Genomic DNA, 23,766 nt, shown 5'->3' with positions numbered 1-23,766 from the left:
GCTGTAGAAACTCTGCCAAATGAGACTGGAGCCTGGTGTCGCCATCCGGTTTCACCAGTCCTCAGTCAAATCGTCCAACCCATGCTAGCATGGAAAGCGGACGTTAAACGATGATGATGATGATATATATAAGAGACAAGTTGTACGTATGCCACCATATATATATATGTATAAATAATACAGAATGGGATAAGGACGCAAAACATCCAGACAGTTAGGTGATACAAGAAAGGGACAAAACATACAGATAGACGATACAATATCGAGAATAACTAGCCGAAATTGCAAGGATAATCTGGATCTCGACTGAAGAGAGAAAACTGTGAATGACCTGTCCGTGTTTTCTTTGTATCGTCTATCTGTATGTTTTGTCCCTTTCTGTATCACCTAACTGTCTGGATGTTTTGCGTCCTTATTCCATTCTGTATTATTTATATATGTATATACATATATAATAATAATAAATGGAGCAAAAAGCATATAAATAAAAGTTCCTTTAATTCCTACACATGTTTCAAAATATATGAGAGCTCTTTCACAAAGAAGTATTTGTCTTGCTCTTATATGTTTATTATGAATTCCCTGAAGAGGAATATTTGAGGAATCCCAGCAGCTCTTACTTCTTTGTGAAGAAGCTCTCATATATTTTGAAACATGTGTAGGAATTAAAGGAACTTTTATTTATATGCGTTTTGCTTTATTTATTATTATTATTCATATCTTCTCAAAATGTATCACCTTAACTTATCTCTACCTGTAAAACGGCTGTGATATCTTGTTTTTTAGTGTAATTTTGCTACCTCTGGTAACTATTAGCATATTTACATTATCAAAGGTTTTTTTAAAAACTGAGATAATATTAATATATACATAAACTAATATATATATATATATATATATATATATATATATATATATGGCCTGCTAGATCAAAGCTGACCCTGGCATTAAACATCAATATCAATAAGGAATAGAGCTAAAATGAGAATTTCTTTGTGAAGAACAGAAATAAAGGGTTTTTAAGAATAAAAACAAAAACTCGTTTTATTTTGGAATTTTATTTTATTAGCATTTCCCACATCCTTGAAATGTGAGAAGCGCAATTCACGAGCAACATTTCGTTGTTAGTTTATTATGATGAACTGAAAACTATGAATTTGAATATGAGTAGGTGATGGGGTACAGGGCATTTATGTAAACCTGTACCAGTCATTACAACAGAGCAGTCCAATGTTGAATCGATTTACAAATGTATTATATATGCAGGCATTGCAGTCTGGTTAAGAAGTTTACTTTACAATTACCTGGTGCTGCATTTGCTTCTATTGTGCAGCACATTGCAGAAGTGTCATCTACTGCCTGCACTGGATTTACCAATGCCTTATTAGTATTGAAGCCCATTGTATATGTTTGAGTATATCTGTGGTTATGTCTACTTGTGTAAATTCTTATGTCAAGTTGTGTTCCCTTTTTGTCCAAAAACAATAGCCTAACCTTTCAATAAACAGAGATCAATAATATATATATATATTAATGACTTTTGTAAACATTGATGAGAAATGAACTAGAATTAACCAAGAAATATGTAGGTTGAGTTGCATCAGTGAATAAAAAATTTGGTGTATAAAAGGGTAGAATGTGTTGTGCTTGCATGTGTGTGTGTGTGAGTGTGTGTGTGTTTGTGTGCAATATAAATATAGTATTTTTAATAGGCAGAAGCTATAATGTGACTAAAGTGTTTAGTGTTTTGTGCATATTTGATATGATAAGTGTCCTGAATAAAACTGTCAGTCCTAGAGTCACTTTGTAGCTTCTGCTAAACAAAAACAATAAAATATATATATATATATATATATATATATATATTTACTTTTGTTTTGAGTTCTATTTATACCATTTGTTTTCACCAAACCAATGCACATACACATACATAAGATATACATACTTACATGTAAACCTATTTAATAGACATACAAACACTGAAAATCTAATTCTTTAGTATTTAAACTGGCCATATCTGGCCAAAACATGTTGCCTGTTTTACATTCTTACTAATCAAATCTAGCTTATCACACCTGCCTTCACTGCTAATATAAAATATACAATCACATCATCAAAATTTTGAAGCTACAAAATAATAGATGGTTGATTAGAAACATTGTGAATGTAAAAGCATTACATCTGACAGAATAATCTGAATGCTAAAGGGTTAACTACTTCTCTATAGATTAAAAAAATGATGAACAACTTTAATCAATTGTTGACCCCTATGGGGATCCTCATCAAAGATATCCGCATCACTTGACTAATCCCAGAGAAGCCAATCTATTTATTTAAAAAGTAATTCCAGTAGCTTCAGAGAACTGGGGCAACTAATGTGCATAATATAGGTGTTTACCAACCATTTTGTCAGGTGATATTCTACTGAGTTCTTACTTCATCAGTCTCCTTAACAGTGATGTAAACAAATCAACACCAGTTGTCAAGTGATGGTGGTTGTGGTGGTGGTGGTCGTGGTGGGACCAAACACAAAGACACACACATGCATATGATGGCTTTCCACACAAGTTCCATTTATTTATCTACCAAATTCACTCACAAGGCATTGGTTGGCCTGGGGCTATAGTAGAAGACATTTGCCCAAAGTGCCATACAGTGGGACTGAAACCAAATACATGTGGTTGTAAAGCCAGCTTCTTAACCACACAACCATGTATGTGTATGTATGTTTGCCATGAGAAATATATTGTCTGCCAATTTACCAAGCAATCGATCGTTCCTAGACAAGGCTCCTTTGTTTGAGACAATAAAGTTCCATGGATTTTTAAATGTGTGTATTTATATGTGCATGTGTGTGTGTGTGTGTGTGTGTATAAGTCTATGCATGAGTTGTATGCATGAATTTACATATTGTCATCATTTAATGTCCATCTTCCATGCTGACATGACTTGGATGCTTTGACAGAACCTGAACTGTTCAAAGACTGCATCATGTTCTACTGTCTACTTTGGTATGGTTTTTATAGCTGGATGCCCTTCTTAATGCCAACCACTTTAAAGTTTCCTCAGTAGTTGACCTCATTAGGATTACTGCCTCACGATTAGCAGTCCTCATAATATTAATAACAGTATTAATAATATGACTATATTTATGAGTTCTTTCTTCAGATAATATACACTGTTTTTACGCTTATAAAAAAAAGAAAAAAATTCTTGAACTATAGTTGTGTGTGTGTGAAAATGAAAATATCCTGAAACTTTTAATGGGTTGTTGGGTCATTAGTGAGGGCTCAGTCCCCATGTAATTTCTCAGGGGGTATGTCAGTCCAGTGGATCTTTGATATCTGGCTGGGCCATTGCTCAAGTAGGAAATCACAGATATGAATAAGGAGCTAATGATGCAAAGTGGGATGTCTGGCTTTCAAACCTACCATGCATACTAGGTTATTTTTTGTGGGTGGTGGGGGTTAGAAATGCAGAATGTTGTTTATTGCTAAATACATACGTTATGTCACCAGTTTCAAACACAACCACATGAAGGAAACATCTGTCTAAAATACATACATACATATATATATATATATATATATATATATATATATAACTACACATGCATACCACTGTCATCATCATTTTCACCTATACACTTATATATGCATTCAGATGCACAAACATACACTGCTTGAACAGATACCCCCCCCCCACACACACACACACATGTACACAAATATACACTGTTTCCACATATGTAGCCATGTGCACACTGCACATACTAGCTACTAGAAATACACTAATTAATGCCACACACATACACACATCCATATTTACACATCCTTCTGACTGTATATCACTCACTGTACACATCCTGTTCAATAATCCATACACATATACATACCTTCACAAATATTTATTCCCTGCCTTACCAAGGCTTGCAGATAAGAGCAGTGTTAATGTTACGAATTAACATTAAGTCAGAATCATTAGCACACTGAGTGAAATGCTTAGAGGCATTTCCTCTCTCTTTATGTTCTGAGTTCAAATTTTGCAGAGGCTGACTTTGTCTTTCGTCATTTCAGGTTCTATAAAGTAAGTACCAGTTGAACACTGGGGCTGATGTAATTGGCTTATATCCTTCCCTGAACTTGCTGGCCTTGTGCCTAAATTTGAAATCAATATTACTGACTAACCTTACACATTCTTCCCACGAATTCACACACAAGTATTGATGCATTCACACACGATAGCCATCCCTTGCTTCAGCAATGCTATTTACACTTCCTCACTGATCATTTGGTAACTTCCTTCCCCCTTATGTGATGGATGTTTGGGACTTTCCGGTACAGAGGTGACAGTAAACTTTTTCTCCTTGCCCACCACAACTCGACCTTTTGGTTTATGGAAAAGTGGTTTTAGCCGAAATTTCCGATGTTTATCTTTTGTTCTTTCACGAGTGCTATGGCTGCGTTGGATTTCAGTGGGAAAGTGCTTGGGAGGAGGAGTAACAAAAGAAAATGGTCGTGCTACTCTCACTCCAGGGGATGCCTCAAACTGCTCATAGTCAAGAAATTCTGAATAATGTCCATGTGTTGTGGAGCCATGGAAAGTCTGAGTATTGTCAAGGGTGACTTTATCTAGGAACGATTGATTGCTTGGTAGTGTTTTGTATACCTTCGAACTGAAGTCAAAGTTTCCTGTTGGACTCTGTGAAGAAAAATAATAAAAAAGTAATTAAAAAACAGAAAAATGAAAAAAAAAAAGCCCCCCCCCCCACTCTCTCTTACTCTTTCTATGCTTTTGATGAAGGATTAACATTCAGTGCATATCTGTGTGTGTGTGTGTGTGTGTGTGTATATATATAAATAAATATATATTGAAATGTGATAAAATATCAGAACTGAAATTTTGAATTAAATTGGGAAGAAACTTATTCTAAATTATTTTAAATATGATTGATAAGAAAATATATATTTGGATAATTTTCTGTTAAATTTATTGTTAGCTTTGCTGTTTAGCCTAGACTCATTCTTGAGATGAAGCAGAGTGATAATCAAATGCATTCCAGCTGTGGCCATTCCAAAGGATTCAGCCATAATGCATCCATTTTTGAAGCAAATGAAATGTGATTTGAGAAATCTGGCTGTCATTTCTAGTAGGTTAAGTGACTACATAGATGATCTCTCAATGGGTATACCTAACTAGTCATGACTACTGTCATAAATTAAATCATAAAGTTCAACTTCCGAGAGTAAACAATCAAACCTCTCTCATATCACATCCTATAGTTTTAAAAAAAGAGAATGACATATTGAATAGTGTAATCCAAGATGTTCGAAAGAAATGGAGGGGAAGATTACAAATGGAATGTTTTTGTGCATAGGTTTGTTGCATTAGATCTGACATGCAGTTAAACGATAACCATATTTATTCATGCTATAATACCATACAACATAATTATGTGTGTGTATGTACATTCATACATGGGTATAACTCCTTCTCTACTACTGAATAATTTCTTTACAGTAAGAGATTATTACCCACCCAAATTTTCATAAGTCACTGTAGCCAAACAATGGATGAAACACACAACCTTGTTGTCATACTATACTGTAAGTCTGATTGACTTAGAATATATTTTGATCACGCAAAATGCATTGTTAAAGGGTGCAAAGGTCATTCACCAAATACAGGATGTTTGGACTAAATTTGATTAATTTTGGTCGTTTTTTTTTTTCAGGAACAGATCGATGTATTGTTGAACAGTCAATCATGTTGGAGAATATAAAGATTAAAGATGTAGTTGAGAAAAAGTTAGCTGATATGGAAGATTGGAAGCCATTTGAATAATAGAAAAGAGTTATCTGTATCATTATGATTCTCGCTGGGTATGAAAATGCCAGCATCATAACTGCTGTGAACACTGTAAAAGTTGTAAGATGTGACATGGACATCATGAAAACCAGGTTCCTCGAACTGTGATGGTCTTTGGGTGTATTTCCAGTAAGGGTTACATCAAGCTGATGCATATCTTTAAACAGGGCCTTAGGTTCAATTTAGATGGTTATGGGAAGTTGTTGGAGACTGTGGTCAAATCCTGGCTGGAGAGAGTTGTTGCTGGAAGGCCATATGAGTGGCAGCTGGAAAGAGTCAGAAGTGGTTGTTGGAGAATTTTTACAACTTCACCAGCCTCTGTTTCTGGCCTCCTAATTCCTCCGATTGTAATCCCATGGATTACTATATGTGGGGTGTAGTTTGAAAAAGACACCAACTACTCTGCCTAGAACACCAAGGCCAAGATCAAGGAGGTATTCAAAGATCTTCCCAGGGATACAGAGAGGAATGCATACACCATGCACCAAGTTCCAGAGCCATCTGCAGGCCATGGTAGAAGCTGAGAGTGGCTACTTTGAGTAAACTATTTTCTCCCAGCTGTAATTTTGATGATAGTTTTTGATTTTTAAAAATATTTTTATTTTTGGAGAGGATATTATGTTTCTATCTTTCATGCAAACTTTAAAATTAAGCCCAAACACCCTATATGCTGATGATAAATTTATTTTCACGACAAATACATTTTGGTAATAAATATATTTGGATGACAAGTACAATTTGATGATAATACTTTCTGTTGATAGATCAAATTTGATGATAACTATACATTTTGCTGATAAATATATTTTGATCATAAATTTAAATTTATTTTGATTCTGTTGAATATATATTGATTATAATCACATTTAGAAACATGTCAGATGTGGATAAAGTGATTTAGATTTGAAGTAATCACTTACTGTAAAATTTATTTTCTGTGTATACATATTCACATGTATATATGTTTATGTCTATGTCTGTATATCCATAAGATTTTGTCAGTGAACATAATGTGAAAAAGGTGTTCAATTCTAGAGCTGAATACTATACAAAAAGAGGTAAGCACCAAACAAATGAAGCTTGTAACACAGTTTCAAAACCCATTGTTTGCCAACAATCGTTGACCTAAACTGGAAGGAAGTGAGTCCCAGAATGCACTGAGTCATGATGGCAAGTCTGACACTTTAGTTATCATGTAGTAAAACAGTTTAGAAGCCAGATTTGTGAGTCATCACACTCCACGCCACTCAAGCCATAAGAAATAAAATCAATATGAAAACTTCCAAATTTTCATTCTGTAACAATTCTTTCAATCCTTTTAATATCAACCCACATGAAACTATTCATGTTCACATTAAAATTGCAATCAAAATTTTGTTCCCACAGGAATGATATTTGAGATTTCAGCTGTCAGTTGTTGAACAACAATGTAATGCAATACAACAATGCAACATGATTCACTATGATCTGATAAAATGGTACAATACAATACACACATGTACACAAACACACACATATTCATATCATTGAGTAGCATATCACTGGTTATGGCATAAAGCTGGTTGGAATGTTTTATCACTGATATGGAAATATGTACATATGTGTGTGTGTATGCACAGCAGTTACTTCCTTCTCACCATTCATCTGTTACATCCCTATCACTCATTACTCATATCTACCACTCTCTCGTTTTTCAGGCACAATGCATCTAGGACTGTCCAGTTCCCTTTATTGGCTCACTGCTGATGATGTTGATAGTGTTGGTGACAATGGTGATGAAATTCATAAAATAAGATATAGGATTGAATTGTATCCCTTCGTTTTTTGTTCTTTCTTGAATGCCCTCTAGATAAACTTGATTGTCTGTTTGACTTTCCATCAGTCAATCTGTGAATGTGCATGTGTGTGTGTGTGTGTGTGTGTGTGTGAATGTATGTGTGTGTGTATGTGTATGTATGTGCACGTGCATGTGGGTGCTCTTTAAGCAATAGATAAAATGTTTACCTTGGGGCTGGGGCTGAATTCTGGATGATAAAAGTCATCAGCATAAATCTGAAACAGAGAAATTTATATATATATTGTTTAGATATACATATACTGTTTACAATGGATGTAAATACAACATCAGTACTTGGCTCAAATGATGTGAAGATATGCAGCATGCAAACATTCATACACACACACACATATATGCAGATGTACATGTGTGCATGTGTGTGTGTGTGTGTGTGTGTGTGTGTGTGTTTGTGTAAACAAGATGGAAAAAAGAGTACTTGATATTATGAGTGAGATAATTTATTAGAAGTTGAATCTTCACAAATCATTACCGAGGACTTTCTTTTTGCTGAACTTTGAATGATTGCGAAAAATAGAACATAAAACATATCCATTAAAATGTATAAAAATGTATCCAAATAATATACCAAGCACTAATTGCATTATGGAATATAAGAGTAAGATATTATTGGCTGACAGGGTATGATAGACCAAAGTCCTAGTAAATAGGAAGGTGGACAAATCAAAAACCCCTTCAGGTAGATGGCCCAGCTTGATCTGTAGAAAAGACGTTGGTAGAAACTCCATAAGATGTACCCAGTGTAAACTATGGACGCATAAGAGGTACAATATCAAAGGAAGGATAACCAGGAAGATAGGTTTTGTGTGTGGCAGATGCATAGGGGTGATAAACACTGAAGATGTACAGAAAACAGATTCCACCACATGCCAGGGGAAGAAACTAGAAGTAGTTGATAGCTTCTGCTACCTAGGTGACCAAATCTGTAGTTGGGGTGGATGCTCTGAGAGTGTTGCCATTAGAATAAGAATAGCCCAAGCAATGTTCAGAAAGCTCCTACCTCTGCTGGTAACAAAGAACCTCTTACTCAGAGTGAAAAGTGGACTGTATGATGCATTTGTGTGAACAGCCATGCTACATGGCAGAGAAAAATGGGCCATGACTGTTGAGGACAAATATATATGCTTGAAAGAAATGAAGCTAGTATGATCTGCTGGATGTGTAATGTGAGTGTGCATACATGACAGAATGTAAGCATCCTGAGAGAAATGTTGGATTTAAGAAGCATCAGATGTGGTGTGCAAGAGAGACGACTGCGCTGGTATGGCCATGTGTTATGTATGGATGAGGACAGCTAAGTGAAGAAGTGTCACACCCTAACAGTAGAAGAAACCTGAGGAAGAGGGAGACCCAGTAAGACATGGGATGAGGTGGTAAAGCACGACCTTCGAACATTGGGCCTCACAGAAGCAACGACAAGAAAGAGAGACCTTTGGAGATATGCTGTGATTGAGAAAACCTGGCAAGTAAAGTGAGATCATAGCCATGGCCAATACCAGTATCGCATAACCAGCCCATTTAAAAGTACCCTTGAATCATCGAGCGATACGCTGCACTTGAGAAGACCTATTGAGTCAAATAAAATCAAAATGGAAATCATAATTGTGGCCAATGACAGTGCTGGTGGCATGTAATAAGCACCATTCAAGTGTGAGGTGATGCCAGTGCCACCTGACTGGCTCTGCGTCTGGTGGCATGTAAAAAGCACCATCTAAATGTGGTCAATGTCAGTGCCCCCGACTCGCTCCTGTGCTAGTGGCATGCAAAAGGTATCATCCAAACGTTGTCAATGCCAGTGTCACCTGACTGGCTCCTGTGCTGGTGGCACATAAAAAGTACCCACTAAACTCTCGGAGTGGTTGGCTCTAGGAAGGGCATCCAGCTGTAGAAACATTTTCAGATCAGATTGGAGTCTGGTGCAGCCTACTGGCTTGCCAGTTCTCAGTCAAACCGTCCAACCCATACCAGCATGGAAAACGGATGATGATGATGATGATGATGATGATGATGATGATGATGATGATGATGATGGATGATGACGACGACGATGATGATGATGATGATGATGATGATGATGATGATGATGATGATGATGAAATTGTAAAAGCAAATTGTACAAAAAAATATGATACAATAATGGAGATCCATAAAATAAAATTAAAATTGATATCTGAAAAATATATAAAAAATGTGTATTTGTGTGCATGTGTGTAATATGAAACACCAAATATATTTGATAGTCAAAATTGCAAAGAATGATAGAATATTTCAGTGTTTAAAACATATTTACTTTCATTTGTCTCTAAGAGTGGCAGCAAGCCAATGAATGAAAAAGTATTGGTGACAATATTTTGTTATATTGGGCTAGAAGACATGATGCAGAGCAAACATCTGAAATGGACACACACCATGTTGGATGGTATTGTGAGGTTTGGAGATCTCTTCAGCCACTTTGGAAATCTGTATTTCTACATAAATTCAATTGCCATGATTTTATCTTGCTACTGGGCATATTTCATCACAACGACAGTAATGCTTTGATTGGAAGGACAATTAATAAATGCTAATGCCAGAAGTAGATCCAAAAACTCAGTCTTGAATGATGTAACAATGTCAGTAATGATGATTACTGAAATCTATATGTTTATTCCTGAAATTTATATGTTTATTATCTATAGGTTTATTATTATAATAAGCCAATAAGTTTCATAACATCAAAAACAAGTACTTCTAATGCATCAGCAATTTTTTAATCAAACCAGCAACTGAGAATTTATCTTCAAGGCAAATCAGTGTAAGTTTAATAAAGCTCTTAATAATAGTGTTATGAATACGAAATCACCATGGGTAGTGAAAGTTTGTCAGCTGTTTATAAAAATGAAACAAAGACTAACACCCCAGAGATTTCTTTTTCTTTCTGTATGTAATGAAGGTGGAATTGATGTTTTGAGGCGGTAACAGATCAGGGCTGAAATATTTTTTGGCCATGAAGAGGAAGTTCAGTCTTTCAGAAGTAAGTTTGGTAATGTTAATGTGTGTGAAACAGATGAAGAAATAATGAAAGAAAAAGAAAGAAAAGTATAAGCATGACTAATTACCCTTGACAGTTGATTCATGTGCCTCAAGTTATTAAGATCCATGTTTCTTTCTTTCTCTAAAAGTTTCTGCAAATAGAGAAAAACGGGTCTGAACACAAACAGAAATTGCTAACAAGACAAGTATTTCTGGCTAAACAGTCTGTAAGCAATCTGTCAATAAAATGTAAACAATATTGTTATAGTTATAAAGTAAATAATTAGTGTTTGGGAAAAGAGTAGTTATTATTTATATAGTAGATTCCGTCGACAAACAGTCCCATTTGGTGACTATAAATAGGAGAATGGTTTTATAAGAGACAGCAAGGTTTATTTTGGACAGAAATGGCATCCAAAAAAGTTGAGCTGTTAAGCATAGAAGTAATGCCCCAAATGTCTCAGCTATTAATTAAAATTCTGAAAAAAACAGGGAAAAAATGAGGAAAGGTGTGTGTGTGTGCAAAGAATATGTAGTTTGATATAGTATTGAACATGAAGGAAACATTCTTATACATTATGTATTGGGGTCGATATGATCAGCTAAACCCCTTAAATGTGCTTCCCCCACATAGCCACAGTGTAATGACTGAAAACAGTGAAATGTAAAAGAACAAATAGAAAACTTGATCCATTTTTTGATAGCATGGCATTGAGGGTGGGCTGGTAAGTTCACAGGCTGACTATGAAAGAGTGATGCTAGAGTTGTAAAATCTTACATACTGACATCTGATGTTCAAAGTAGACTTTAAAAATAACTAGCAGTGACTTCTCCACAAGATGGATGAAATTTGGTCTCATGGTGTTATCAAGTACCTCTAGAAAAATGGTTTAGCCCCAAAAGACATTCATACTGACATGGATGTTACATTAGGAGATAATACTCCAGATTTAACACCGCCATGCCTGCACATATACAAGCAATGTAACATTAAAAAATACTCAGTACAAATTGGAATATGACACAGAACTGTATACATGCAGCACTCCTCACCTGATATTCTGTAATAAAAGACAAAGATTCAGGGCCCTTCACAGTCTTATAGGAATCCCTGGCCACCTGTAATAAAGAAAAAGACACTTGTTTAATAATAAGGAAACAAAACATATTCTGATCCCAGAAACAGCTGCTGCTGCTATCACAGTTGTCACCGCCACTCCCACCACCACCACCATAACTATTCTGTTGTGCACCTTCTTCCCTCAGGAATGTGGTTGACAATAGGAACAACATCCAGGTAGAGACTTGGAGACAGCCTGCTTATGTAACTGCAGTCAATCGAAAACTCAACATGCAGCATGCCGTTAGCTTTCAGGAGTCATTAGGAGAGAATGTGCACCATTTTTGGGGCCTCCTCCTTGATGGCTTTACAGAGCACTGGCCCTACTCACTGATGTGAAATCTGGCCTGCTGGATCAACTGACTAGTGATTGAACCTAAGTCTATTTCAGGATCATCAAATTTTTCCTGACTGCATTCCTGGATCAAATGCTTTCAACAGAATGGTCTCTGCCAAAAGCAGACAAACATTAACTTGTGTTATCAAAATAGGTAGCAGATTAAGTCCACCAAATATTTTGTATATGTGTATTTACTAATATAGATATATGTTCCCCTCATCATCCCCACCACACATCAGTGAAATGTTCTGAAGTAATCAGGTAAAAAAGAACTTACTTGTATATCATGCTCCCAAAATTCTGCTGTTTCATCTGTTGAAGCTAGTGGCACAACTTCCTTAATCTTCAAAGAGAAGGGAAAAAATTAAATAAATAGATAAAATAAGTTTAAAATAAGTTTGAAACAATAAGCATACTTTAGCAGGGATAATCTCCACTGACTAAGCTCCAAGAAGAAATAAAAGCGGATGGCCATATGATTTTGTGTTTATAGCTAGCTAATTTGCAACAACATCGTTATCTTCTTGACATAAAGACAAAACCATGTGGACGTCCACTTGCATCTTCCAAGGATATAGATGACAGAAACTCCTCCTCCTAAAGTGTTCTCATGGATTCTGTTGTATAATGAAACTATACACCCCTCCTGGTAAAAAGTGGTAGTAGCCAGCCATTATAAATAGACCATTAGCTGGTCAACAGAAAAGAAGGTTGAAAAGGCCAGGAATGTTGAGAGTACGTGTAGATTGTGTTGATAGTTGTGTCTGTGCTGATATAGTAATTATACTGTGATACTGAGTGGATGTTATATCGAACCAATCTTTTGAGGATAGTAATTCTGTACGACTGGGGATCGTACAGTGCCAGATAGAACCATTCTATTGATGACTTTGGAATATAACAATACTTGTCAGGGTGACGTCTGTCATCACAAGACAGATACAAAAGTGGCAAAAGACAGCTCTACAACATATTCTAAGGGTTAAAAAATGAAAAACACTTCCCCCCACCAAAAGAAACAAAAACTTGTAGGGAAAGAAGAACCTCTCAGTAACTGCCAGAGATTTAACACCAGTAATTGAGTTACTTTTTGTAGAGAATACCTGAGGATTGCTTACTTCTTCTTGACATGAAACTTAGAGAAAAGCTATAGAAGGTATGTTAACAAGTATATTGAAATAAATATCTAGTCTATGATTGATATGTATTGAATACTGTTTACTTTGTTCATAAAACTACTGTAAACATAATATAATAGAATTATATATATATATATATACATACATATATAGAGTGTGCTTCTTTCTGTTATATGTTTTTTTTATTATCTTCGAAACGCCTAGTTTAGAATAGAGGCAGCTGATGAAGGAAAAGTTCCATAAGTGGGTCATCTGTTTTCCTATGTGTTCACTCTGTTGTCCATAAAAAAAGTCTGTTTTTTGTGCTTTGTTATTGTTCCCATTCCTTTTTTGACGTCCTGTACCTGGATATGCATCTATATATACATGTAGATGTGAGTATGTACATATATGTATGTATACATGCATATGCTCATATATCATTTGTATTATTATTATTATTATTATTATTATTATTATATATATATATATATATATATATATATATATGTATGTATGTATATATTCTTTTATTCTTTTACTTGTTTCAGTCATTTGATTGCATCCATGCTGGAGCACCACCTTTAGTCGAGCAAATCGACCCCAAGACTTATTCTTTGTAGTTATTCTAATAACAGCAGTAAACAGAAAGAAAAAAAAAATGATAAACACACACTCACACACATGAACAAAACAGATAGTCAAAGCCAAAAGATGAAAAACAAATAACATAGGGGGAAGAAGAATGTGAAACCAAATGAGTATAGCAGATCATTTACCTTCAACATGACAACACCAACTAGGAATATGCAGACGATGTTAAGTAGAGTGAGCAGGAGACTGATGGTTCCCATGATTCCCATTTCTTTGGCCATGTCACAGCTGTACATTGGTGTGTAAGCATTGTCTTGAAATGGCAAGCACGCTAGAGTGTTGTCATTAACTGAAACCTTCAAAATACAAATAAAGGAAAAAACACTGAATTAAAAGTAAAAAATAATGTATTTTATACTGATTGCTTGTTTTTGATTTGTTCCAAGTAGATCAGCCCTGATCATGTGGATCTATGATAAAAAAGGCATCTCAAGTGTGATCATCTCATCTTTTATTCACATTGCTTAGCTCTTTGTCAGCCTGGTTTCTACAAATCTATAAACAGAAGTATTCTGTACAGCTGTTATCTGAGTTGCATTTGCTAGTTTTTTTTTAAACAGTAAGGTGTGATATCAGGAGGATTTTGCTACTTGTACTAGCAGCTCTAACAATAACCTTGTGGCTTTGTGGCTCCTTCATCAAATTGAATACATGATGTTAGGATTCCAGCCAGAAAATCTAATGACAGTTGCTTCTAATAGGGATCTATGGGAAAGAGGTATCTGAGAATGCTACCCTCATGACCCTTTCAGGAAGAGTGGAAGGAAAAAAAGGATATATATATATATATATATATATACTACGGGAACTCGGTCAGCTGATCAATGGAGGAAAATGGATGGAATAGACACTGAAGAGGTCACAAATGTGTGTCGAAAGATTTCCAGACAATGGACATAAGTTAAATAAGAACAATGATAAATGAGTGAAGAACAAATATATAGTGCATGTGTTTATTTGGCAAGGGAAAGAAATGAATGACCATCCTGAAACTTAACAATATCTGTTTCAACACATGATTTCAGATCAGGAAGCTTGCAAAACAAATTCATAAATGCGTGTGTGTGTGTGTGTGTGTATAACAAGCAGTGCCAGCATGCTATTATAGCAGTCAAAATGACCAAACCACAAGTTCTCACTGAAACATAAAGGTGAAGGAGGGGCAAATGAACAAAAACCTTAAGGCCACATTCGAATGCTGAAAATAATCGAAAACTGTAAAAGTCAGACATACCCATATCACTGTGATTTCAAACTTTGAGAAGTACTCTTAGTTCATCTTCAGTGAGTCTTACTGATCCAGGGTTGAAGAGCTTGTTCATCTCAACCAATGTGTGCGATGACTGTTTTTAATGCCACAGCAAATTTAAAAAGGTGATCGAAGTGAATAAAAAATTATATAAAGATGTAAGAATTCACTGTTTATAATAATATCAATGTTCATTTGCCTGCCTTCATTTTTGTGTTTAAGTGAGAACTTGTGGTTTGGTCATTTTGACTGCTATTTTAGCATGCTGGTACTGCCTAGTAGTACCCTTAATTATTAATTGATGATTTTACCTTTATGGTTTTTTACGCATGCTAAGCCACTGATATTATTATAAACAATAATATCCTTATATATATATATATGTATATATATAGACCCTCTCCTTCTAGCTCATATAAGCTAGTTATGTCTATTTTGCATTCACTCTACCCTGAATTGTGGCACAATATGGACAGATTTTGGAATACCGATGAACTTTTATGTAAATGTATCAACTTAAAGGATAAACATATTACAATGGATATTACAATGGATAATACCAAGTGGACTCTCCCTTTTCTCTCTCATGTTTATCTCTCTTTTTCTTTTTTCTTGGTGACTTCTTCTTTGTGATATAATGCTTCGGAAAGAATATATTTGCGGCTGAAGATAGCTTTATACCATCCTGTCTATCAATTATATACCCATATAATGAGGCAACGACTGTTTGTGTACAAAGCTTGAAATTCATGTACCGCGGAATGCTTTGTGTTCTGTTTTAATTTTACGTTTTTAATTTATATAGATAGATAGATAGATAGATAGATAGATAGATAGATAGATAGATAGATAGATAGATAGATAGATAGATAGATGGATAGAGAGATAGATAGATAGAGAGAGAGAGAAATGGGGAAGAGAGATCTTTTTTATATTTTTATTTTTTAGGTAAGCTGTGGGACATCATATGATAGGTGGGTAACTTGAGAAAGTCAAGAGGATAAAGTACTTACAGCAGTGGTATTGTCATGTGGAGCTGTCTTTGGTGGACTGATGACTGAAAGTAAAGCAAATGACCACAGCATTCCCTGAAGAGAGAGTTGGAAAAATGTACAGATTTAGGTGGTTGTTACATTTCAGCAAACTTAGAACAGCAACGCAACAACAATCAGATGAAATGTCTTGATTTGCTAAAAATAACAGACAAATCTCCATGAAACACATACTACTGTCTTTAAAAAAAAAAGGTAAGATACATTAGATAATATAACTCAAGATAGACTATGTGTGAAAAATAAAACATTAGAATGATCATTGTCAGAATACTTTTGAATCTAGATCTGTTGAAGAATCAGAACTGATCTGAGGTTAAACAATGACAGCTTGACCACTTAGCATAGACCTTCTTGTGGTGTTTGTGTGATATTAGAAATTGTAAAAACCGGTAGAATCTTCAGAACCTCACCTGGTAAGATAATAATGCAGTATTAGAGAAACAAGCATTATACTGTGTAACAAAATTTTAATTTCTTTTTTATGTCTTTGGTCAGTAAGTGTTATTTCCTATTTGCTTCTATCTAGAAATCAAAGGAAATGACTACTATTCCCTTTGCTCTTGTAACTTGAACATCAATGTTTTGAAACTGACTTATTTTCCATTACATTTCAGACATATTCAGCACTGAGTTGCTGAAGTAGAAATATCGTTAAAGCAAATTTTCTGCTCATTACCATAGATTTGCTTGTCAGTTCCTTGACCATAGCCACTTGAGCATGTCCAGTGTGGTAACAATTCTGCCCGCTTGCCATTATAATAATAATAATACTTTCTACTACAGGCAAAAGGCAAGAAATTTGGTGGGAAGGGGCTAGCTGATTACCTTGAAGAGTATTTGACTGATACTTATTTTATCAATCCTAAAGAATGAAAGTCAAAGTTGACCATGGCAGAATTTGAACTTGGAACATAAAGATGGAAAAACTGCAGCTAAGGATTTTGTCTGCCATGGTAATGACTCTACAAGAATAATAATCCTTTCTACTATATGCTCAAGGCCTGAAATTTTCGGGGAGGGGACTTGTTGATTATATTGACCCCAGTGCTTGAATGGTTCCAAAAGGACTGAAGGCAAAGGCTGACCATGGCAGAATTTGAGCTCAGAATGTAAAAATAGATGACATACTGGTAAGTATTTTCTCCAGTGCACTAACAATTCTACCTTTATAACGATGATGACGATGATGATGATGATGATGACGATGATGATGATGATGATGATGATGATGATGATGATGATGATGAGGATGATGATAATAATCATAATAATGACGAAGAGCTAGTAGGACTGCTAAAGAATTCAGCCATGACATCGGGATGGACTTTGGCCTTGATAAGTGTGCTAAAGCAACTTTTGTAAGAGGCAAGCTCAGGCAAACAGTTTCCATTAAATTAGATACTGACACTACCATCAAGGAACTTGACCCACAAGAAAATTACAAATACTTGGGGAAAAATGAAAGAGACGGTATACAACATCTACTATGAAGGAAAAGATAAGAAAAGAATATTACAGGAGAATAAGACTCACACTAAAATCTGAATTCAACTCTAAAAATTGTATTGAAGCCATTAACACCCTGGCACTTCCAGTAGTCCAATACAGTTTTAACATCATTAACTGGAATTTTACAGAACTCCAACGCCCGGACAGGAAGACAAGAAAACTACTAACTTCTAAGAACATGCACCACACAAAAGCAGATGCTGATTATCTGTACCTACCTAGAAATAATGGGGGAAGAGGAATAATGCAGGTAGAACTGTGCTATAAGACCTCCACAATAGCAATGAGCAGGTACTTATCTAGTACAGAGGACGAGATGCTGTGACTTGTGTGCAAACACAAAAGGCGCAAAAAATCACATTCTATTGTCAAGGAAACTTGCAAATTCACAAAGGAACTTGGCATTAACCCTGAAATAGTTAAAGAACCTGAAACCACTGCCACAAAACAAGCAAAATAGATCAAGCAGACTGCAAAAAAGAACAGCATGTGACCTTGCAGGTGGGGCCCAGTTAGAATTTTCTTCAGGTTGAGTAGCCCATCCCATGCAAAAGGTCCCTGTTTATCTTGATATGAGGTCATCATGTTGTGTACATAGAGTTGTGATGCATGTGCCTGGTGTACCCTTATCGTATGGATAGTCATGATGGGTACACTGGGCTTCGTATATTTTACCCAGTATCACTTTGATAGCGGGCACTGCTCTCTCACTCAATAATAATAATAATAATAATAATAATAATAATAATAATAATAATAATAATAATAAAAAACAGTCAGCCTAACGGAAAAACAGTCAGCCAACGGAAAAACAGTCAGCCACAGAAAAACAGTCAGCCTAACGGAAAAACAGTCAGCCACCTTCTATATATGGATGACCTAAAATTATATGTAAAAAACGACAAAGAGCTAGAAACACTACTACAGACAGTACACAGCTTTACCAAGGAAATAGATATGAAATTCGGATTAGAAAAATGTGCCAAAGCAACTCTGAAAAGAGGAAAATTAGTTAAAAGTAGCAATATAACACTAGATAAAGCCAATGAAATAAGAGAACTAGACGAAAGCCAACCATATAAGTATTTAGGAGTCAATGAACTAGATAGGATACAACATACACAAATGAAAGAAAAAATAAAGAAAGAGTACTATAGACGAGTTAGATCAATACTAAAAACAGAGCTCAATGCTAAAAACAAGATTCAGACAAATACATAACAAAAACACCAGGACTTACAAATATATATAACATACAGAAAATTGCACTACTGGGTACTGCACACATTCTACGCAAAACACTTTCAATACAGTAAACGTAAGAGCACCACAGCAAACCACAGCACATACCCAAAGCACACAGAGCTGCGCTCGGTAGTGAAGTGAAAGCAGGTTATAAAAATAAAACTACTGAACAATAATAATAATAATAATAATGGTTTCAAATTTTAGCACAAGGCCAGCAATTTCGAGAAGGTGTTAAATTGATTACATTGACTCCAATGTTCCACTGGTACTTATTTTATCAACCCCGAAAGGATGAAAAACAACACAACCTCACTGGCATTTCACCTCAGAACATAAAGATGAACAAAATGCTGCAAAGCATTTTGTCTGGTGAGCTAATGAGTCTGCCAAATAACATCAATAAAATGAGCACAAGAGTTTAGTTTGAATTCACATTTAATTAAAAAAAAAATATTAAAACCTGGAATCTGAATTTGAATTTATAAAAATATTTGGAGCGTTGATTTTGAATTTCATGTTTAACAATGAATTTCATTTGTTAAAATATTTTAATATGTAATAAATTATTGGAAAATATTCTAATAAATTTCATATTATAGTACAATATAAAATATTATATATTTTAAAGTACTATAAAATATTTAAAAATTATAAAGTATTTTAAAATAAATCAAAACATTCTAATATAAATCAAAATATTAAAAAAATTTTACATTTACTTTAAATTATTTGGAAATATTTTTTATATATTTAACATATGTTGAAATATCAGAAGATATTGGAATATAAATTAAGTTATGAAATAACTCGTTCAGTATATTATGTTGCGTAACAAAATACCATGTCCCTACACATCATTAATATTTACGTACCAGCTTCCAGAAATGTGTTCAATATATAAAATTGGTATATCGAATAACATTACACAGCTATGTTTTGTGGTATTTAAGTAATATGTTCATGGATGATCAATGGGTTGGAAGGGTGCTAATGAAGGAACAAAAACTCCCGAAATATGGCATATATATCCATTACCCATTTTTGATCACATTGTTTGCTTACAGTTTGTATCTCAGATATCTAAAGCAAAAATTTTTCCTCCACTGTAAACTGTAGTGAAATAGCCTTTGTAAGTTGAAATATACCCCAAATGTATTTGAATTAACTTAATATTTGTTTATTTTACTATATTTTCAGTTATTATGAAACAGTTAATATTTTAAGTTATTATGAAATAACATATTTTAAATAATTATAAAATAGAAGTATGTATTTGAAATAAGATATTTCTTAATTTCTCTAATTGTGTACAATAATGATTTATTAAAATGAAAATATCTTAAATTTATCTCGTTAGAAAATCTTTGTAAGAGATGACCAGCTGGAGGAGGCATCTTCCTGGAATTAAAAATAGCAGTAATGTCAGTTCCTACAGAACAACCATAATTAAGAAGCAGTAAATATTATCTTACTTTTGTTAATTTGAAATTTTAAACTAAAGGAAAAAAAAAATAATGAGAACAATGAGAATAATTGTGATGATAATGTGATAAATGTTACAATATTGTTGACAATAACTTGGTTAATTAATATGATAATTGTTACTGCTGATGTTGAAAAGATGATGAGAGTGAGGATGTTTGTGATCATGATGTTGTTCACAATAATGATGGGGGATAAGATAATTTTGATAATGATGATTATAACGACAGCAATAGTGTTGTTAATTATGATAACAATTACACAAGATAATTTAGTGGTTAACTAATTAAAAGAGCAGACATTCCAGGAATGGTAAATGAAGAAAGAAAAGGCAAATTATAATTGGCAGACTAACAGACAGATAAAGAGAGAAGACCAAAGAGGTTGAAGTCTACTCACAGCATTGACAGCAGGTGGCAGCAGTGAGGCGGATATGGCAACTCCAACCAATGGCCCAGAGTTACCACCCAGAACAGACAGAGACACTCCAGCACCGGATGGAAGTGCTATTAAGATACCAATCCACAGACTACGACTCATGCCTCTAGTGGGAGGAGAGAAAGAAAGAAATAAACAAACAAGCAAGTAAATAATAAACTGCTTCTTAGAAATTAACTGCTGAGATTTTAATTCAATTTTTTTTTTAACACTGTTTAGTCAAAGGAGGAAGGGTCTCATCCTTGACCCATTTCAAGGTCACAGAAACTGACAGGCAAAAACAGTTATTGTCAGACAGAATGCTTACATCAGAGCGAGCTTTGCTAAAGGTACCCATGGACCAGATGGTAGCAAATAATATTAGACATAATAATCATTCAACATACAAATCAGATGTAATTTTCACCAGGAAATAAGACAGGCAGGCCATTGTAAAAACTGGAACCTTTTCCTGTGAAAAATGCTCTATTTAAACCAGATTAGTGATTAGTGAGTTTTGAGTCAGAGCTATACAGTGACAGAAGACAAGAAACAAACAACCCTGCAGTTGATCTTGATCATAAGTTTAAAGAAATTCTAGCTGACATACATGAAAATAGGGAAAAGGAGAAAGACAACAATTGGGAATTCTTGTCAGATAACTTGCTGTGCTAGTGAAATGGCACAATAAATAGAACAATAAAAGCTAATAGAAAATCTGGGCAAGTCTGGACGGAAGTTGAATGCAAAGAGCATTAAGAAGTAGCTAGAAAGGGAGTGAGGTATTAAGTATTCTTAGCTATGAAGAAAGCAGAAGAGAAAAGGGTTGAATATGTTCTGCAGTGTGAAGATTTGAGGCACAAACTTACCACAAAAAAGCAAGATCTCATAGGAGAGAAGAGAATTTTGAAAGGATAATAGAGGCACACTTGCTTTCAGTGTTGATGACAAAAAAGAAGCGTAGGAGTGCTTTTATGAGAAGTTGTTGAACAAGGGGAATGTATAGAATAAAGAAAGTCTAACCTCATGCTGACCCAACAGAGGAACTGACAATTCAAGTTGACAGAAGTATGATACAAGAAGCAATTAAAAGTCTGAAGGTAAAGAAAGTTGTTTGCCCATCAGCAATTATGCCTGATGGGCTAAATTGTTAATCAGGAAACTGTCATACAAAATGGCTGGCGTAGTAGTAACATTGTAAACTGCTAGAAGAGTAAAGGAGAAGCATTTGGATGAGGAAATTACAGAAGCATCAAATGGCTGGAACAGGCTACGAAGGTCAAAGAAAAAAATCATAGCAAAATTGATCAGGAACAGAATTAGCCTACATAAGACATAGTTTGCTTGTAAGTGGTACCACACATGTCATCTTATAAGTGAGGTAACTACAGAAGTACTTAGCTAAGAGCAAGCTATTCTATCTACCTGGAGAAGGCCTTTGAAAGGGTGTCATGGCCAGCGATCTGGTGGTCATTAAAGAAACTAGATGTTGATAAATGGCATGTGAGAGTTGTATAAGCTACATACAAATGCATAGTCAGTAAAGTGAAAGTCAGCAATGATGTAGCAACAAATTTAACAGACAGTAGCAGTCTATCAAGGTTCAATCTTTGGCTCTTCCTATTTATCATGGTACATCACACAAACTATCACAGAGGAGTTCAGGACTGGCTATCCATAGGAACTTCTATATGCTGATGATCTGACTCTTATAGATGAATCTATAGTAAATTTAGAGAAGAAAATCCAGATATGAGAGCAAAATCTAGAATCAGGGGAACTCATGGTCAACTTAGCAAAGACTAAGCAATTAGTAAGTAGGAAAGAAGATAGGAGCCTAGTATCATCAGGGAATTGGCCATGCAGGTATACTGAAAAGGAGTAGGTAACGATCTCATACACTGTATCCAGAGTAAACTGTGGACATGCAAGAGATGTAGTAGAAATACAGGTAAACTAACAGGCTTTGTTTATGGCAAATGCACTGGAGCAATAAGCATTAAGAGTGCAAAGAATATGGATTCTCTTAAATCCTGGCTAGTTCACTACTAGAAGTAGTTTATAGCTTCTGTTACTAGGGTGATATAATCTGCAGTGGAGTTGGTTGTTCTGGAAATGATCCATTCAGCACATGCCAGTATAGAAAGTGGACATGAAATGATGATGATGGTGATGATGATGATGATGATACTCTTATTATATCCATTTCTGATTTCTTCAATCATAATGTTGCTTTTACTGTAAACATTGCTGCTTTTCTGTAACCTTCTCTTAATTTTTGTTTCTTCTTTAATTTTCCTGATGAAGGACCAGTGTTTGTAAAACTGATTTCCCCTTTATTTCTTCCTCACAACATTATCATATGCTTTGTACTGTTATTTGTTGGAGTTTTCTTTTCCCAAGGATATATTGGTATTATAATCACCGATTTGAGATAGCAAAAAGCAACAGGCTGACTGGTGGGACTTGAACTATATATCTATTGCATGTAGAGTAACCAGGTTACTTAGTTTGATAAAGATTTCCTCCCACTCGATTTCCACAAATTAGGTTACAACTATTTAATGATATAAAATAACACTTCTAACTCCACAAATTTCACATGCTTCTCAGATAATTCACAGTTTACTCAATCCCCAGCAGTTGTTATTTAATGTACAACTGTATAATAAAATGAATTATCACATTTTGATTGGATGTTTATAACATAAAGTAACTCTGAGAACATGAATAATCTTAAATAACATCCAAGATTTTAATGTAAATGTTATAAGACACTATAAGAACCACAGATTCAGTAACAAGGCTTAAGATGTGTGTATTACTTACCAGAAGATCA

At 34.8% G+C, this 23,766-nt stretch overlaps 1 protein-coding gene across 2 annotated transcripts in view; it reads right to left on the bottom strand.

The window, feature by feature from the left end:
* Positions 1-3,892: 3,892 nt before the first annotated feature.
* Positions 3,893-23,766, bottom strand: part of LOC106871746 (uncharacterized) — a 50,920-nt gene continuing 31,046 nt past the window's right edge. The window contains exons 10-17 of one of the 2 annotated variants that reach the window (XM_014918371.3): positions 20,910-21,054; positions 16,230-16,304; positions 14,093-14,263; positions 12,473-12,538; positions 11,789-11,854; positions 10,822-10,887; positions 7,873-7,920; positions 3,893-4,701 (exon numbers count right to left, since the gene is read on the bottom strand). In XM_014918371.3, coding sequence (XP_014773857.2) covers positions 4,270-4,701; positions 7,873-7,920; positions 10,822-10,887; positions 11,789-11,854; positions 12,473-12,538; positions 14,093-14,263; positions 16,230-16,304; positions 20,910-21,054 — 1,069 coding nt within the window. In that variant the 3' untranslated portion in view covers positions 3,893-4,269. The remainder of the gene's footprint in view (positions 4,702-7,872; positions 7,921-10,821; positions 10,888-11,788; positions 11,855-12,472; positions 12,539-14,092; positions 14,264-16,229; positions 16,305-20,909; positions 21,055-23,766) is intronic. The other variant, XM_014918372.3, reaches the window with a different exon arrangement.

The sequence above is a fragment of the Octopus bimaculoides genome, chromosome 8, assembly GCF_046866305.1.
Source record: "Octopus bimaculoides isolate indiv1 chromosome 8, ASM4686630v1, whole genome shotgun sequence".
In the NCBI taxonomy this organism is placed as follows: Eukaryota; Metazoa; Mollusca; class Cephalopoda; order Octopoda; family Octopodidae; genus Octopus; species Octopus bimaculoides.
This window is presented reverse-complemented; position numbering and strand designations above follow the sequence as displayed.